Source organism: Cornus florida, unplaced genomic scaffold (assembly GCF_030987335.1).
Source record: "Cornus florida cultivar Cherokee Brave unplaced genomic scaffold, ASM3098733v1 CherokeeBrave_3.0.0_Hap2_Chr06, whole genome shotgun sequence".
Classification (NCBI taxonomy): Eukaryota; Viridiplantae; Streptophyta; class Magnoliopsida; order Cornales; family Cornaceae; genus Cornus; species Cornus florida.
Window position 1 is genome coordinate 30636375 of NW_026775576.1, and position 17258 is coordinate 30653632.

Consider the following 17258-nt stretch of genomic DNA (forward strand, 5'->3'; position numbering starts at 1 on the left):
TTAGAAGCTTTGGGTGATCTTCAAAAGGAAAATCAAGTGTTTCATTCACATTCTCAATCAATTGCAAAACTTGAAGCCCAAATTGGGCAAATGGCTAAATCAATAAAAGAGAAAGGGCCTATTCAACCTGAGATTAACCGAAAGGCATACTCCATTTCCACCTTGAGGAGTGGGAGAAAAATTGATAATAAAGTTAAGAGACCTAGTGAAGTTAGTGTTCCGGTGCAACCAAGTGTTAGCACATTTACCATTCCCAATTCCATTCCTACTTCACTAGGGACAAATGGTCACATTAATGAGCAAATTGCATCATCATCATCTTCCTCCCATGTAGAGAAGTCTTATGAGCCCAAAGCTCCATTTCCACAAGCTTTAAACGCTACTCCATTTTCGAGGCAAGAAGGAAAAATCCATGACATGATGGAAGTTTTTAAACAAGTTAAAATCAACCTTCCTCTTCTTGATGCTATTCAACAAATTCCACCATATGCCAAGTTCTTGAAGGACTTGTGTACTCAAAAGAGGAAGAACAAGGGACCAAGCCCAAAGAAAGTGCTTCTCACGGAGCAAGTGAGCTCTATCATTAAGCTTAACACCCTACCTAAGTTCAAAGACCCCGGCGCGCCAACCATCTCTTGTACCATAGGGAACCATGAGGTCAAAAGGGCTCTTCTTGACTTAGGGGCTAGTGTTAATGTTATTCCTTACTCCGTGTATCTTCAATTAGGTTTGGGAAACCTTAAGCCAACTTCGGTAGTTATTCAACTCGCCGATAGGTCTACAAAACAACCAAGGGGAATTGTTGAGGACATCCTTATCAAAGTTGACAAATTCTATTTCCCGGTTGATTTTGTTGTGCTTGACACTGAGCTGGTTCCCAATCCTACCACTTACATTCCAATAATCTTAGGAAGACCATTCCTTGCCACTGCTAATGCGACAATCAATTGTAGGTCCGGCATTATGGACATATCTTTTGGCAATATGATGGTTAAGCTTAATGTGTTCAACATGAGCCAACATTGTATCAATGAAGGCAAGTGTTTCATGGTGAATGTCTTGGATGAAATTGTTGAAGAAGCTATTCCTTCCATTCATTCTATTCTTTCTGAAGATCCTCTTGAGGCATGCCTCTCTCACTTCAATATAGATGCATTTGACATTGAAAGCTCCATATATGAAGTGAATTCTCTAATAGACTCCGTGGCCATCTTAGACTTCCCGCCATGGAAAAACTCAAAAGAACCTCTTCCTTCAATCGCAAGTACTCTTTCTTATCAAGAAGAGGAAGAAGTGGTAAGTACGCCAATGGCCAATCCAATTTATGAGGACATTCCTTATAATATTGAGCATGAAGTCATTGAGGCGACCTTAGTGAAGGAGGAGAAAGTGATCAATGTGGAAGTTAACAAAAATGATGAAGAGATTGAGTTTCTTAATAATCTAACCGAACCTTTGAAAGACATTACCTTGCCAAGTGCAAGGCCGCTCATTATGGACTTTATTTTCAAAACCGTGGATGAGAGGAAACAAATTGCATCTTTCACCATTTCTTTCCAAATCATTCTTTTGGGAGATGTATTCATTGTTGCGAGAGAAGATCCATTGGGGAAAATAGATAAACGGATCAATGAGGATGTCTCATATCCAGTTTTTGATTCTTTCGACTAGTGAGTCACCCCAACGTCTTGCTAGAGACGTTAAATACTAGTTGTTCGTAGAATTTTCAAAAAAAAAAAAATGCATTTTATTATTATTTTGTTTTCTTTTCCTTTTGTACATTTATGTATTTTTATATTCAAAAAGAAAAAAAAAAAAAAAAAATTTGTTGTGATGGGTAGGATAAGTTGGTATTTGATTTTATTTTAATTTTTAGTAGTATTATTTTAATTTTAATTTTTATATATATTTAATTTTAGTATATATATTTTTCTTTTTAGTTTTACTTAAAAAAAAAAAAAAAAAAATTAAGTTGGTAAGTGATTTTATTTTAATTTTATTTATTATTATTATTATTTTTATCTATTTTTCATTTCAGTGTATATATTCTTTTTAGTTATTATTTTTATTTTTATTTTTTTATTTTTAGTGTATATATTAAAAAATAAATAAATTAAAGAAAAAAAAAAAAGCAAAAGATGGATCACCGTCTTGGCAGAGAGCAACAAAAAAATGTCCCAAGTAGATTGATCCCCCAATCACGTGGATCGATCCCTTTTTACCTATGTCGCCACTTTCTCATTCCACAGTGAAGGGCCAATTTTGTGTCTAAAATTATCGATCCCCTTAACTGATGGATCGAGCCCATTAGCTTGCCTTCCCATCTCTCTCTCGTCTGCATTCACTGCCAACCCTCAAATCTCTTAACCCAAGTTCTTCGACCATCCTCTCTATTTGATCCTCTCTGTTCTATCCTCTCTTGCGCCGTGTTGAAGAGGTCGTTCAACGGCGTCGCTGTTGGGTGGTGGGTTATTTCCCGGTGATTTTACTTCGCCGTTCTCTGTCGCATCTGGGCCAGCGATCGCCGCTGGGTTTTTCTCCGAGATCGCGGCTGTACAACTTTCCAGCATCGGCTGGGTCTTTCCGGCGGGTGTCTTAATCGCTGTATTTCTCCGACGAGGTTGGGTCGCCGAGATTACATCGCCGCGGCTGGTTTTTCTTTTCCGGCGCGTTTGGCTTGGTTCTCTGGCGTCTGCGGTTGTTGGGTCGCCGAGATTACATCGTCGCGGTTGGTTCGTTCGCCGGCTTGTTCGCTTCACCTGCAGTTTAGGCGTTGGGTTGTGGATTTCGCCGACTGTGGGTTACGTTTGAGGCTGTTGGGTAGAAATTTCGCCGGCTTGTTCGCTGCGCTGGCGACGCGGCTGTTCGTCTTCCGGCGTCGCCTCTGTTCGTCTTTCTGGCGTCCCATCTGTTCCTTTTCCAGCGATTCGCGGCTAGGTTCGTCAACGATTCGCGGCTGGGTCGTTCTCCGGCGATCTCGGCTAGCACCAGCGATCTGTTTCGTCCTCCGGCGTTGCGGCTGCTTCTTCTTCAGCGATTCCGGCGTCTGGTTCTTCCAACAGCGATCGCGGCGGCTCTTTCCGGCAATTCCGGCTGGGCTTAAATTCCGGCGCTGTTTGAGACTCGCCCTTTATTTTTCCGGCGTTGCAACTGGCTGTTCCCTCCAGCGATTTTGGCTAGATTTTGATTTGGTTTCTTCATCGATTCCGGCGGCTTTTGACTGGGTTTTCTCCGGCAAGTATGTGGGTAAGTGCTGATTTTGGCAAGTTTGGCATGTCTGTGAGTTGTTAATTGGGTTCCAAATTCTATTTTATTTATTTATTTATTTTATTTTTTTATTTTTACATTGATGACTTAAAAAAAAAAAAAACAGTTGAATTGTTGTTAAAAAAAAAAAGTGCATAAAATTTTGAATTGATGATTTAAAAAAAAATATTTGTCATTGAAGTAGGGTTATTGATTTTGGACTACTTCCCATATATTTCAATCTTAAGAAATGACTCGTGTTTCTTCTTCCAAACGTTTTAAACCCTCCAAAGAGACTCCCAAAGTTGTGTGGCGCAACAAACGTTTGGATTTTGAGACTACCTTCGACATTGAAGGTACGTTTCGCCACAATGACACGACTGAATGGGCGGTGTTAGAATTTGAAAGGAGGCGTTTGTCCTGCCTTTTTAGACCAGCTGCAGAGGTTGTCTATCCCCGTATTGTGCGCTTGTTTTATCAGAATATGGAATGGTTTAGTGATGCGCCGGACATATTAGTTACAACCATTGATGGTGTCCGAATTCACTTTGGTGTCTTGGACATAGCCCAGGCATTAGGGTGTCCACATTTGTGCCCCACTGACTTGCTAGCAGAGAATGGGGAGCTACGTTTTGGCAAATTCTCGAAAAAACCTACTGTACATTCTATTCTTAAAGATATGTGTGACGGGAAGTATGGTGACAAGAAGAAGAAGAATTGTGCCAGCAAGTCCTCACTACCTAAGGATATGTGGTTTTTCGATCAGGTTCTGAAACGGAATGTTTTTCCAATAGGTCATAAGGTACAGCGGGGACAAGAGTTCTTAATAGCGTTGTATGCTAACCACACTGGAACATGGTTTTCTGTTCCAGCTTTCGTCTTTAACCAGATGCATAAATACTGGAAGCATTTAGTGGCGAGTGGGGATCCGAATGCGAAAAAATGGAAACTTCCGTTTCCGTATCTTATTACCCAGCTCCTTGTCCTTCGGCGCTTCGTGGTTGATAATGATGAGATCTCTGAGGCTCCACGGGTGACTTTTAGGCTAGCACAGTGGAACTTAAGCCTTTCTGATATGCCTAGTGCCAAGAAGGAAGGTGATGGCATGGTAGCAGGTACTAAAGAGGACGTGAATAACCTGGTTGAGGACGTTGTTGGGAGGTCTGAGGACCAGATTGCTGATGGTGCTACTTATGAGATAGCACCGGCTGTGTCACCACATGCAAATGAGTCTGCAGGGGTGACTAGGGCAGAGTTCAATGCCATTGTGGGGCAGTTGAGGACCGAGTTGGCTGAATCTCGAGAGCAGCATAGAGTCGAGCATGCTGAGCTTATACAGCAGCATACCACTACCCAGCGCATGCTACGAGATCTATATGAGATTGTTTCATCGAGTCTCCCACGCACTTCCACATTGCCACCTGATGCATGATTTCTTTTGTCTATTTTAAGCTGTTCAGATTTTTTGCAAAGTATCATTCCGTCTTGCTAGAGACGTTAAACTTAGCCCATTATTTATTTATTTTCTAGGTTGTATATACATGTTTTTTTTTCTTTATTTCTTTTAAAATAAAATTAAAAAAAAAAAAAAAACAAAACAAAGCAAACAAAAAAAATAATAATAATAAAAAATAAAAAATTTCAAAAATATGTGTTCCCGTTATGCCCTTCTGCTTAGTTATGCTTGTTTTCATCTTTTACAAAGGGCTTGATATCATATCTCTTTACATCTTATTCTATATTGTTTTAGAATGTATGCTTTACTTATCCCATTTGATGTTTGATGTGAGTTGCTAGTGTGGCTTTTCTAGTAGGTTTTTGCATCCAAGTTTGGGGGAGACCTCTTTCGTCATGGATCATTGCCGGGCGTCATTAACTTTTGCCATCACGGTATACTCTTTCCATTTCTTTCATTGTTCTCATTGCACATTGAGGACCAATGTGTAGTTTAAGTTTGGGGGTAAGGTAGCCTTGTTACATTCTACTTTAAGTTGAGCTTTAAATGCATGATTGAGATTTGAGATGTATTTGGCAATGATTTTGAACTTTTGAAGCATAGTACTTTTAAAAAACAAGTTGTTAAAGTCTAATACTTCTTGTATGCTCTAGGATGCCATTTAGGGGTAAATTTTTAATTTTTGATATCATATTTGGTCTTGTGGTACACATCATCTTGTTGGTTGAAAATGCTTTAAGAGTTGATTCTAGAATTCTACACTTGCACTTGCGCACACTAGCATTCAATTTGTGGGGTACATGCTTAGTTGATTATTGTCTTGGTTTATCCCAATTGAGCTAGTATGCTTTGGAAGCTTTCATTCTTGATAAAATGACTTTGCAAAGAAAAAAAATAAAAGCACTCACCAAAGGTGAGGAAAAAAAAAAAAAAAAAAACAGCATTATTTCAACATGTCAACTGATTAAAAAGGAAGACAAGGAAAGAATGTAAGATGTATGATTAGTTTGAGTTCGTAGCCTAGTCATTCCGAGTCATTACGCCCTTAGGAGTGTCTTTACACTTAACGCCCTAAGACCATCTGGTTTGGGAGTCGTTGGCTCAACGCTTGTTACATGGGGTGATTAGAGAGCTTAAGGAACTTGGACATTGCACATGGTCATACATATATATATATATAAAATTGATGAAATCAAATAAAAAAAAAAATGTTTGATTGAATAACAAGGTTCATTGAATGTCTTGATGTCTGGTACTATATTTGTATGCTAGTTTGAGGGTAAGGCTATGCCATTACTTTGATTTGCTAGGATAGCAACACATTTTGATGCCGGTTCACTAAAAAAGGATGATAAAATTGATTCAATTTGCATGATTAACTTGCTTGATGTGTGGAGGACCATTTTTGCTTACATGATGTTGAAATATTAAGAATAGCTTAGAAATGGCAGAAATTTGCATACTTGAAGTAGTCTACTTTAAACACTTATTTGATATGTGTTGTTACTTCTCAAGTAAGAAAGAGCTGTTGATGTTTGTGGGTACCATTTCTGAAAACCCTCACGAGACTTCACTCGTCCACTAGGGGTAACCTAGGGGTTTAAAAGGCTTGTTGCATATGCTAAATGCAACCGTGATCCCTACGAAAGTGGTGTTATCTTTATTTGCTTAATTAGTTCATAGTTGTATATATGTTTGTTTCATTTCCATGTTATAGTTCATTGCTAGGGACTAGCAATATCTAAGTTTGGGGGTGTGATAAGTGCTTAAATGTTGCACATTTCAGCACCTAAGCTAGGGTATTTCAGTCTTTACATCTATCTTAAGTTTATGTTTTAGTCCTAATTTATGTTTATGTGTATTTCAGGGCAATAAAGTTAAAATGAGCTAAGAACGGTCCAATTAAGCCTTTTTGGAGTTAAGCAAAGATTTTCAGAAAATGGCACAAAGCGGTCAATCTCGGGCCTTTGATGATGTTCCCAAAGATGGAGAAGCAAACCAAATAGCCCGGGACAAAAATGGAGTTGAATAAGGCTTAAAGGAATTTTCCAACTCTGGGGGATCGATCCCCCAGGGTGGGGGATCAATCCCCCAGGACTTGGCAACATTGCATATTTTTATTTTAATGTTTGGGCTTATTTTGTAACCTAGTGGGCTTTAATAGGTTTATTACTTAAGCCCAGTGAGGCCCATTGTTTTTAGGGTTAGTATTTATTAGTTTAGTGATTTATTATTTGGAGAATGAAGTTTTGATTATTTTTTTTTTTAATCTGTATCGTGATATCGTTCTCTCTGGAAGAAAACGAAAGGAAGAAAAAAAGCGAGGGTTTCAAGAATATTTTTTACAGAGGCTTTGTCTACAGTTGAAGGAAGAAGAAGAAGGGCCAAAAGATGGAGATAGGACTTGTTGACACCATGATCATCTCCTCCATGAGCTAGTTCTTCACTTAGGGCTTGGATGAGCCCTAAGTTCATGTAACCCTAACCTTTGTATTTCTTTTCTTGGGAAATTATTATGTTGTAATTAAATTATATGGCCTTGCGATTTCTTAATATATACATGCTTGATTTGATAAATTAGGGTTTGTATTGATAAATTCTTCCATTGAAATCTCCAATTGATTGTATGTCTATGTATGATTAATTAGGGATTTTATTCTTCATTAGATGATTAGAATTTAATTCTTCCATTGATTCTATATGAAAATTGCATGTCTAGGTGTGATTGATTTAGAATTATACTCTACACTAGATACTTCTTTTAGTTGTGTTTAGTGATGGCCATAGCATGAGACTTAGTTGATACAATTGTCAATTAATTTGATGGATAAAGGCTTAATCATGATAGATTGTTTTACAAATTAGCTTATTTGTCATTAGTTAATTGTAGTAAAGTAGGCAATCTGGGCTTGATTATTTTAATCCATGCTTCTAATTACAATTAGTATTATCTTCTTGATTGATGTGTGCTCTTATTGGATACATTTGTGAATGTGTATGGTGGGTTATGACATAGTCTTGAATGGGTTCTACACTTTAGTTTAATTGTCATTAGGTAGACAATTCATTCTTGATGTTGATAATCTATGCTTACAATTGTGATTTGTGATGATAATGTGACCACATCTAGAATTACACTAATAAATTCCCCATTAATTGAAAGCATATGGTTAATTGCATGGGCTTAGTGGTGAATCCTAACCCTAAGACTCTCTTCCTATCTCTTTAATTCTTAGTTTAATGTCATTTCTATTTTCATGCTTTTAATTGAATTTTAGTTTAATCACTCCACCAAAATATTTTTCTCTCACACTCTTTCTCTCTCTTTCTCTTCTCTCTTTTACAATCTAATTAGCATTAAAATCAAGTTTAGTCCCAACACGTGTTCAATCCCTTGGGTTCGATCCCTTCTCACTTCATACTACATAGTATAAGTGTCTAACGGTTTACAAATGTAAACTATGATGCCCGCTTGATACCATTTCCAAAACCAAAGTGTTGTGCATTATTTTGTGCACACGCTCGGGTCACATCACATGCCTAAAATCCTAGCGTAATTAACGTTATTCCTCCAAAAAGGTAGTTAACTGATCACTCACTTGTGTCCCCAACTAAACCGTATTACCAATCTTGAATACTTGACGAAAAAGAAACACATAAAGCACACAATAAAACACAATAAATCCCTTCGTAAAACATCGTTCCTCTTAGCAAAGAAAATCTCTTTTAAAAATCAACTTTACCCGATTAGTTCACAATCTCCTTTCTACAGTTTCGGAGTTAATCATCCAACCATGAAACATAGCTCAAAACAAACTCCATTTGCCTCAGCAAATGCCAAAGGCTTAACCTTCATCCTCCTTATACACAGAATACAAACCGTCTAATGTAACTGTATAAAGCAACTTAAATCGTCAAAACCTAATCCCCCTACTTCCCAGAACGTGCTATATAATCTTTGCTTCGTTCTAAGAAGAACTCCATCCGATTCCTAAACCCCCAAAGAGTTCCCTTTATCTACCTCGTTTAAAGGTAATACACAAGGTTAGCTATCCACCTCAACTCTATGAGTATTGTTCACTATACTATTAGCGAACAAGATCACTTTCACGTGATCCTTGATTTTCAACATTCAATACCCTCTTTCTTGGGTATGTGGAAATCTCCTCCACTAGAATCCTTTTTGGACTCCTATTCCTCGGTTGTCTCTTTTATGAGAATAACTAAAATCGTGTTAGTCCCTTTTATACGGGGACCTAAAACACACTCCTATATCCCTCATTGGCTTATACTTTTAAAAGTAGTGCCAACCGGAACTAAACCTTAAATCCCAAGTTTTGCTTCTGATAGAGAACTCGATAACGTATTCCTCTACTCCTTCGGTCTGATTTGCTGTCGCCGCAGACCCCATCCTCCTTCTAGTGTCAACCATTCCATAATTATGGAATATAATTGACATCAGGAGCTCCTCCTAATGAACCGTAAAAGAGTACAACAAATCCTAATATGGCTCTAAGTTTTTTTTTTAAGAGACGCAACGCGGAAGACTTCTAACAAAAGACACTCCTAAGGACACTAGAACCTGGAGTGCTCTGATACCAACTGTGATACCCCTCGTTTCTAGAGCCAAGGGTGATCAGCTCCGAGCACAGATCCGAGGGATACCAAACAATCAATATGTAAACAAGCAGGAATAAAACTGAAGTAAGATTTAAATAATAATAACCAGAAAGAATACTAATATGAAAATCCTCAAACCTTAAATAATAATTTAATATAATTTAAATCCGTACAACTCGGGAATCCACCTGGTGGACCCCTAAATACAAATCTTTAGATAAATTTACAGAATTAAAATCCAAAACCATAATAGGAAGGAAATCCTATGTAACCGGTAGAGTGAGTGTCTGTATCTGCATCAACACGATCAAACTCTAAGCTGGAACTGGCGAATACCTAAAAAAAGGAGTGGGTCAGGCCCACATGCAAGTTCCAATCTACTACAATCTGTACATAAACTCGATACGCAGATACATCCTAGATAGCTCGGCAATATCTATAATAGTCCATATATATATAAATACACACTATAGGATGCTCACTAGCCTATAACATAGTTCAGCCTGGGTAGAATGTGACATATAAAACACGCTTTTCAGCGGCCAAGTACCTAGACCTACCAGGGAACATTAGTTATATCCAGCTACTCAACCTTTGCAATATACACACCCTAACCATGATCAGGAGACTCAAGCTCGTATCACGGTACCATAAATATATATATAAATTCCTTCCTAAATGCAGAAAGATAAAACAAACATCCGTTATGTCGTTCAACTATTTTAGTTGACAGGACATGTATGCATGTAGGAGTTAACTACTTTAGTTAATCCATTCCGTATGTATGAAGGGGTAGGACTTAGTTTTTTTTTTTTATCTAATCCATCCCTGATATGTCACCGTCCCATATCGGTACATATAATGCAAATGATCCACAAATGATGCACATTCATTAGAACATCAAACTTATCCAGAAAATAGCATAGTAGAAATCAGATATTATTAAGATCCTATCATGCATCCAGTATATGATTAAACCATAAATCCTTCATTTAAATTGTTAAAGTAATGATGAACAACTTAAATTATCCAATTCCATACAATTGATCGAATATAAATTTTAACAGTTCATCAATTAACATCCATAGCACAATATAATGACAAATAGAGTTATTACTGTGCACATTATACTAGACTGCCAAAAATACCTCCATACTAGTCCAGTTCGTTTGCTATAACAAAACTAGTAATCACAACCTATATCACCCTTGACAGCATGCCAAGTAATGCTTAAATTACATGATGTCCCTTTAATCCTCACTTTAGATCATGTGTCTGATATAACGACACTCAGAAAACTACCCGGAGTACATCTTATGAAACCCTAAAAGTATTCCCATGCAAGTCCATTTAGTTCGCTAAAATAAAGCTAGCAACTAAAACTCCTATAACTCCTGTCGGCATGCAACCTCTCAATTAAAATTACATGATGACCCTAACCATAGCATAAACAACCCTCTTGGAACTGAAACATGTCATTTATATCATTGGTATAAATTCCTAACACTTACCTTTATTGCAGTTCATTTAATTTGCTAGCCAACCAACGATTCCAATTCTCCTTCCTTCTTGACAGTATTGAACATTCTTATTTTAAAATTTATGTTGTCCATTCCCATGAACTGAATCAATGCATCTTAGGTCTTAAACATACTCTGTACACCGTTTAAGAACCCCCATGAAACTCCAAAATTACCCTTTTGCCCCTGAAGTATCAAAAAATACCAGAAATACCCCCGGAGGGGTTTCTGTTCAAAGGAGCCGGCTCCCCCCATGGGAGCCGGCTCTTCATCTTCTAGAGGAGGCTCTCCCTCATGGAGAGCAGGGAGAGCCAGCTCTACCTTCTTGGGAGCCGGCTCCCTCATTTAGGGAACCGGCTCTCTTCCCCTGAGAGCCGTCTCTGCTCTATTGCTTCGTCTCTGCTTCGTCCGGTTGCCGTCTATGCTTCCGGCGAAGTCCAGTGTTCTATTCCAGACCTTTTTAAGATTATTAAGGTTCCATTAATGCTCTTAAACCCCTAGAGACTCCTCCTATCCCAATGTGAACCAATTGACAAACAAAACTTAAACTACACACACAGTTTATGTAAGAATAAGTTTAAACTTTAAAACGCAGAACAGATTTCAGAAAACATCAAACATGAATAAAGTCTATTTTTAAAAGTTTATTTAAGTTCCTGGAGTCTATATAAGATGCACAGAACACAAGTTTACAGGAGAGGAATAGACTGAAACTTGCCTGAAGATTCCGGTTTGAAATCTTCATCGTCGTCTCTAAGTTTCAGAGCTTCTCCAAGACTCTTCATTCCTCTAATCACTGCTCCAGTTCAATCTCACATTAAACCATTCCTTCCTCCTTGATATGACCTTCAGTTACATTGCTGAAAGCCTTTCCCCAGTTTTCCTTTCATGTTTTACCCCTCAGCCTCTCTGTTTCTCTTTTTCTCTAGTTACGGGAACATAGTTTGTTTTTTTTTTAAAACCCTTGCCAGACCTACAACTTATATATATATATAGGCTCCATTAAAACCCTAATCCTAATTTCCACGACTCATTATATGACGGCTATACAACATAAACCCTAAACTTAATTTATAAATCATATAAGCCATATACAACACACGTCAGTTAAAACCAATTAATCATTCAATTAAATTAAAACAAATAATCAATTAATTTAAAATACCAATTAATCATCCAATTAAATTAAAACAAATAAACAATTAATTTAACACAAAAACAATGCTAATTAAACATATAGCCAAATACTCACACAAAACACAAAATCTAAAAAAAATTTCAAAGAAAATTCAAAGAAAATTTAATTTAAATTCCAACTATATCCTTTTAAATATTAGGGGTATTACAGCCCCTAGGTTCTTTTTGTCCGTTTTTGAAATGACACTTCTGCATTTGTTTTCTTTGGTTTCCGTGACCTCATTGAGGGTCACATTGGTGTCTTAGAGACGCATGGTATCTTTAGAAACCGTTATTTCACCTTTCGCTTCCGTACATTGACATTGTTATGTGTTGTTTAAAAATCATTTAAGTTAGCTTAAGATGATCTCTTAGCACACCTTGAACATAGACGTTAAGTGGAATTCTCCATTGTATTCATCTATATTGATCTCCCAATGATATTGAAACTTTAGGGTATACGCATATGCTTCTCCTACGAGTAACTTGATTACTCACCCTAGTGGTTTGGGTTGGTTTTCAGGTAAAGAGACCATGTTCATGGATGCTCATCATCCTTAGAAGCTTTTGAGCTAGTTGAAGCATTTTTGTATATTAGCATGCACTTGTTTAGCATGTTTTATCTTTTGAATGTAATACTTTTGTATACCATGGATGTATGGTAATTTAGAAGCTAAGATGGCTTCTTTCATGTAATGTGTATCTAAGTACTCTTTTTGATGCTTATTTTGTATGTGTAGCATGAGGCCAAGAGCCATTAACATGAAAGATTACAAGCATTTTCTCTTTAAAACTCAAGTATTGCCATTGTAGCTTATTTATGAGAAATGTAGGCTTTGTATGCTAAACTTGTTAATGGAATGTAAAGAGGATTTAGGCCATGTTGTTACATCTATTTTATCATATTGCATGCACTTGCATACTCACTTTGGCAAACAATACCTTTTTTGATGAAACAAAAACCTAAAGTTGCATATTTTTAAGTTTTGACCCTATTCTGTTACAAGGGAATTTCAGGTATTTCACAATAAGTTTTTTACATTTTTCCTTAAGAGTCACGTAGAAAACTTGATTTTGAGGGGGGTTTCTTTTTTGTGTTTTTCCATAAAACATTATCTTGGCTCTCAAAAATCCATGTTTTTCTAGAAAATCCTTTCTGCCAGGTTTTGCAAATTTTTAGTACAAATGTAGTTGGTACTATTCATTGACTTTTTTTTGAAAATCGTCACGACCGATCCGAAACTTCCAGAGGTCTTGTGGGTGTATTTTAAGATTTCATTTTCAATTTAGGCAATTTGAAAACCTCCCGAAGCCCGATTTCCAAAACTTGGGCAGTAGCTCGGATTCGTTTTTTTCCTCTTGACCTGATTTTCTTGGGGGCATTCTGGGCATTTTACAATGCATTTTTTTTTTGTTTCCATTTGCGATTGGGGTAGGAAACTTGATTTTAGGGGAGGTTTCTTCTTTGAGTTTTTCCAAAAAAGTCCATTTAGATGCCCATTTTTACTCTTAGTTGAAGCAGTGGTGGGTTGTCCTCGTCGGGCCGCTACGACATCATTTTTGTTTTTGACCTTTCTCCCCCGTCCGGACTCCAAATTGAGTAAACTTTTTTTTGAACTTGACTAATTTGTCATTGTCTTTCCAGTGGTGTGCTCAATAGCACCTGAATCCATTTTTTGAAAAATAACCATTTTGCTCCTAGGTTCTTTTTGTCTGTTTTTGAAACGACACTTCTGCATTTGTTTCCTTTGGGTTCCGTGACCTCATTGAGGGTCACATTGGTGTCTTAGAGACGCATTGTATCTCTAGAGACCGTTGTTTCACCTTTCGCTTCCGCATTTCGGATCCATTATCGGGTCATCTTTTGGTTATCACTGACGCACCGGGTTTACAAAAACTTAGGCCGTCACAAGTGGTATCAGAACTCCTAGGTTTGAACACCCTAGGACAACGGGTTTTGGGTGCATATTATGCGTTTGTTGATCTACTTTGACATATTCACATGCTTTTGATAACATGTTTTGTCTTTATAACATGTTTAAGTGTTTCTTGATTGCACGTTTGGTAGTATGACATGCCTTTGTGCTTATATGCCTATGTGGTTAAGAGCATTTTAGTTTGACATGTATGCTTATTTGCTTTAAGTGCTTAACTATTTTAAGAGCTTTATTTAATTGCTTTAGCATGACAGTATGTTGCATATCTTGTCTTGCTTCGTGTCTTGTGCATTTATAGTGTGAGTTGCACTTGGTGATAATAACTTGTGTTATTGTTGACCTCCTTTCTTTTACACGTTTAGTACCGTGGTTGTCACGCGTGGAGAGTCTTCACGTCAGGGCACTGAGGAGCAGGTGGCTGACACCGAGTTTACACGGGGTCCAGGAAGGCCCAGGATTCCAGTTCGTGGCGGGGATGCTAATTTACCACGGGCACAAACTTATGAGGTGCGAGTGGCTCAGGGAATCAATCAGGGGATCACTGAATCTCTACAGGAGTTGATACATAGGCAGGTGGCAGGAGTACAGATTCCAGCATCGGCACCGGCACCGATAGTCAATGAGGCACTGGAGTACTTCATGCAACTACAGAGGGTCAAGATTAATCCATTTGCGAGGAGTTCAGATCTGCTAGTCTCAGAAGCTTGGTTGGACCTTATGGTTCGCAAGTTAGACAGTATGGCGGTACCCACAGACAGGTTGAGGATTTCCTTAACTGCTTCTTTGTTTATGGGGGATGCAGATATCTGGTGAAGGTCTATGACCAATGTCCACAACGTTGAGTTGATGACTTGGAACGAGTTTAGAGATTTATTCTTCGAGCGCTTCTTTCCTAGGGCTATGAGGCGGGAGATGAAGACACAGGTCGCAGGTCTTTATCAGGGCACTATGAGTGTCATTGAGTATGAGACACGATTTACTTATCTCTCACGTTATGCCGAGGATATGGTAGCGACAGACGAGGCCAGGGCAATGAAGTTTCAGGATGGGTTACATCTTGACATTAGGCCACGGGTTTTAATTCTTGATTTGAGGACTTAAAGAGAAGTGGTTCATAGGGATATGCTAGCTGAAGCAGAGGAACAGAATCAGTTACGGATTAGGGGTTCACACAAGCAGCCTCGTGGAGATAATCCATCATCTTCCGGGAGTCAGTGGAAGAAGGCTACGGCAGGGAACAATACTCACTCACAGGGGGCATCACAGCAGAATCGTTCTGCACCCACAGTTCCTGTATCTTCGGGATCAGCCCAAGGAGTGGTTTGTTACCATTGTTAGCAGCCGGGGCACATCAAGCCTCGTTGCCTACAACTTCATCCACATGCCAGTCAGACTTCAGTTTCTACGAAGATAGGGTAGGGAGCTTGCTACTATTACAGGAAACCAGGTCATACCAAGAAGGATTGTCCAAGATTGTTGAATAAGCCACGTAGTGGCACAGATTCACAGATGGTACCGGCACAGTCTGCAGGGGTTCAGTCTGGTTTCAGAGTTCCTTAGGCACCACAGTCAGTGGCGTCGGTTGGCATTTATCCAGCCAGGGGTTCTACACCTACTATTTATACACATTAGTCAGGCTATCATGGCAGTTCACAGCAGGGCTTAGGGCTCAGGGACTCAGGGATGAGCTTACGCTCTTCCAGAGGCGGATGTTTCTACAGGCACCGCTTTAGTTCGAGGTATTTTTCTAGTTTTCAGTTCTTGGGCATGAGTTCTTGTTGACATGGGTGCATCACACTCTTTCATTTTTGCATCATTTGCACATTTATTGGGTTTGGAGGTCACATTTCGGGACAGTTTTCTCTGTGTTGACACACCAGTAGGGGGTCCAGTGTCTTTGGATCGTGTTTGTCGAGGTTGTACTATTGAGATAGCTGGACGGACTTTGGAGTTCGATTTCGTTGTTCTCGACATTATGGGTTTTGATGTCATTCTTGGGATGGATTAATTGTCATTCTTTCGGGCTACGATCGATTGCTTCCGCGGGAGGGTGACCATTTGTACTCCCAAGGGAGATTGTTTCCATTTTGTGGGAGATCGGAGTGATTCGCACCCGGCTATGGTTTTCAGCATTGGTGACTGGGGTCACCATAGATCCTACTTGGCTAGTTTGCTAGTTGATGAGGATAGCAGTTTAGGCCGTGTTTTTTCTGGCAGTTGTTGAGGATTTTGCTGATGTCTTTCCAGAGGAGCTAACGGAGTTACCTTCTTTAAGGGAAGTTGTTTTTACCATCGATGTTATTCCTGGCACGGCACCCATTTTTATGGCACCGTATCGTATGACACCGGTAGAGCTTGATGAGTTGAAAGGTCAGCTAGATGATTTTAAAGCTAAGGGCATTATTCGTCCTAGTGCTTCACCATGGGAAACACCAGTTCTTTTTATGAAGAAGAAGGATGGGTCTTTGAGACTTTGCATCGATTATCGCAAGTTGAATCAAGCTACGATCAAGAACAGGTATCCTTTGCCTAGGATTGATGACTTGTTTGATCAATTGAAGGGAGCGACATGCTTTTCGAAGATTGATTTGAGATCAGGTTACTATCAGTTGAGGGTTAAGGATGAGGATATATCTAAGACTATGATACCCCTCATTTCTAGAGCCACGGGTGATCAAGCAGAAATAAAAACTGAATTAAGAATAAATTAATAATACGCTAAAAGAAATCTAAAATAAGAATCCTCAAACTTGAAATAATAAATATAATTTAAAACCGTACAACTCGGGAATCCACCTAGTGGACCCCTAATCCCAAATCCTTGAATAAATTTACAGAATTAAAATCCTAAATTAAAATAGAAATAAAATCCTATGTAACTAGAAGAGTGAGTGTCTGTATCTGCATCAACACGATCAAGCTCCAAGCCAGGTACTGTTGAACACCTGAAAAATAATAAAGTGGGTCAGGCCCACATGCAAGTCCTGATCTACTACGATCCAAACAGGAATCTGATACGTAGATACATCTTAGATAGACTTAACAATATCTAGAGTAGTCCATATATGTATATATTACACACTATAGGATGCTCATTAATCCAATAGGTATGTCTCAGCCTGAGTAGAGATACCATGCAAATCGCACGTAATGTGGTCATATGTATCTAGACCTACTAGGGAACAAAACCACTGTCTAGTTATCCATCCTAGGCGATATACGCACCCTAACCATGGTCCTGAGATTCAGGTTCATACCATGGCACATATAATAAATATATAAAGTCCGTACTCCTCCTAATAC

The 17258-nt window shown here is 38.6% G+C and overlaps 1 protein-coding gene across 1 annotated transcript; it reads left to right on the top strand.

Moving 5' to 3' along the window:
• The first annotated feature begins 2496 nt into the window (after positions 1-2496).
• On the top strand, positions 2497-6969 carry LOC132311271 (uncharacterized). Its single transcript, XM_059809108.1, has 2 exons — positions 2497-3246; positions 3540-6969. The coding sequence occupies exon 2, from the start codon at positions 3731-3733 to the stop codon at positions 4676-4678; it is 948 nt and encodes a 315-aa protein (XP_059665091.1). The 5' UTR covers positions 2497-3246; positions 3540-3730; the 3' UTR covers positions 4679-6969.
• Positions 6970-17258: the final 10289 nt, after the last annotated feature.

Coding starts and splice junctions, on each gene's coding strand:
- LOC132311271 (XM_059809108.1), top strand. CDS start 3,731: ATGGAATGGTTTAGTGATGCGCCGGACATATTAGTTACAACCATTGAT.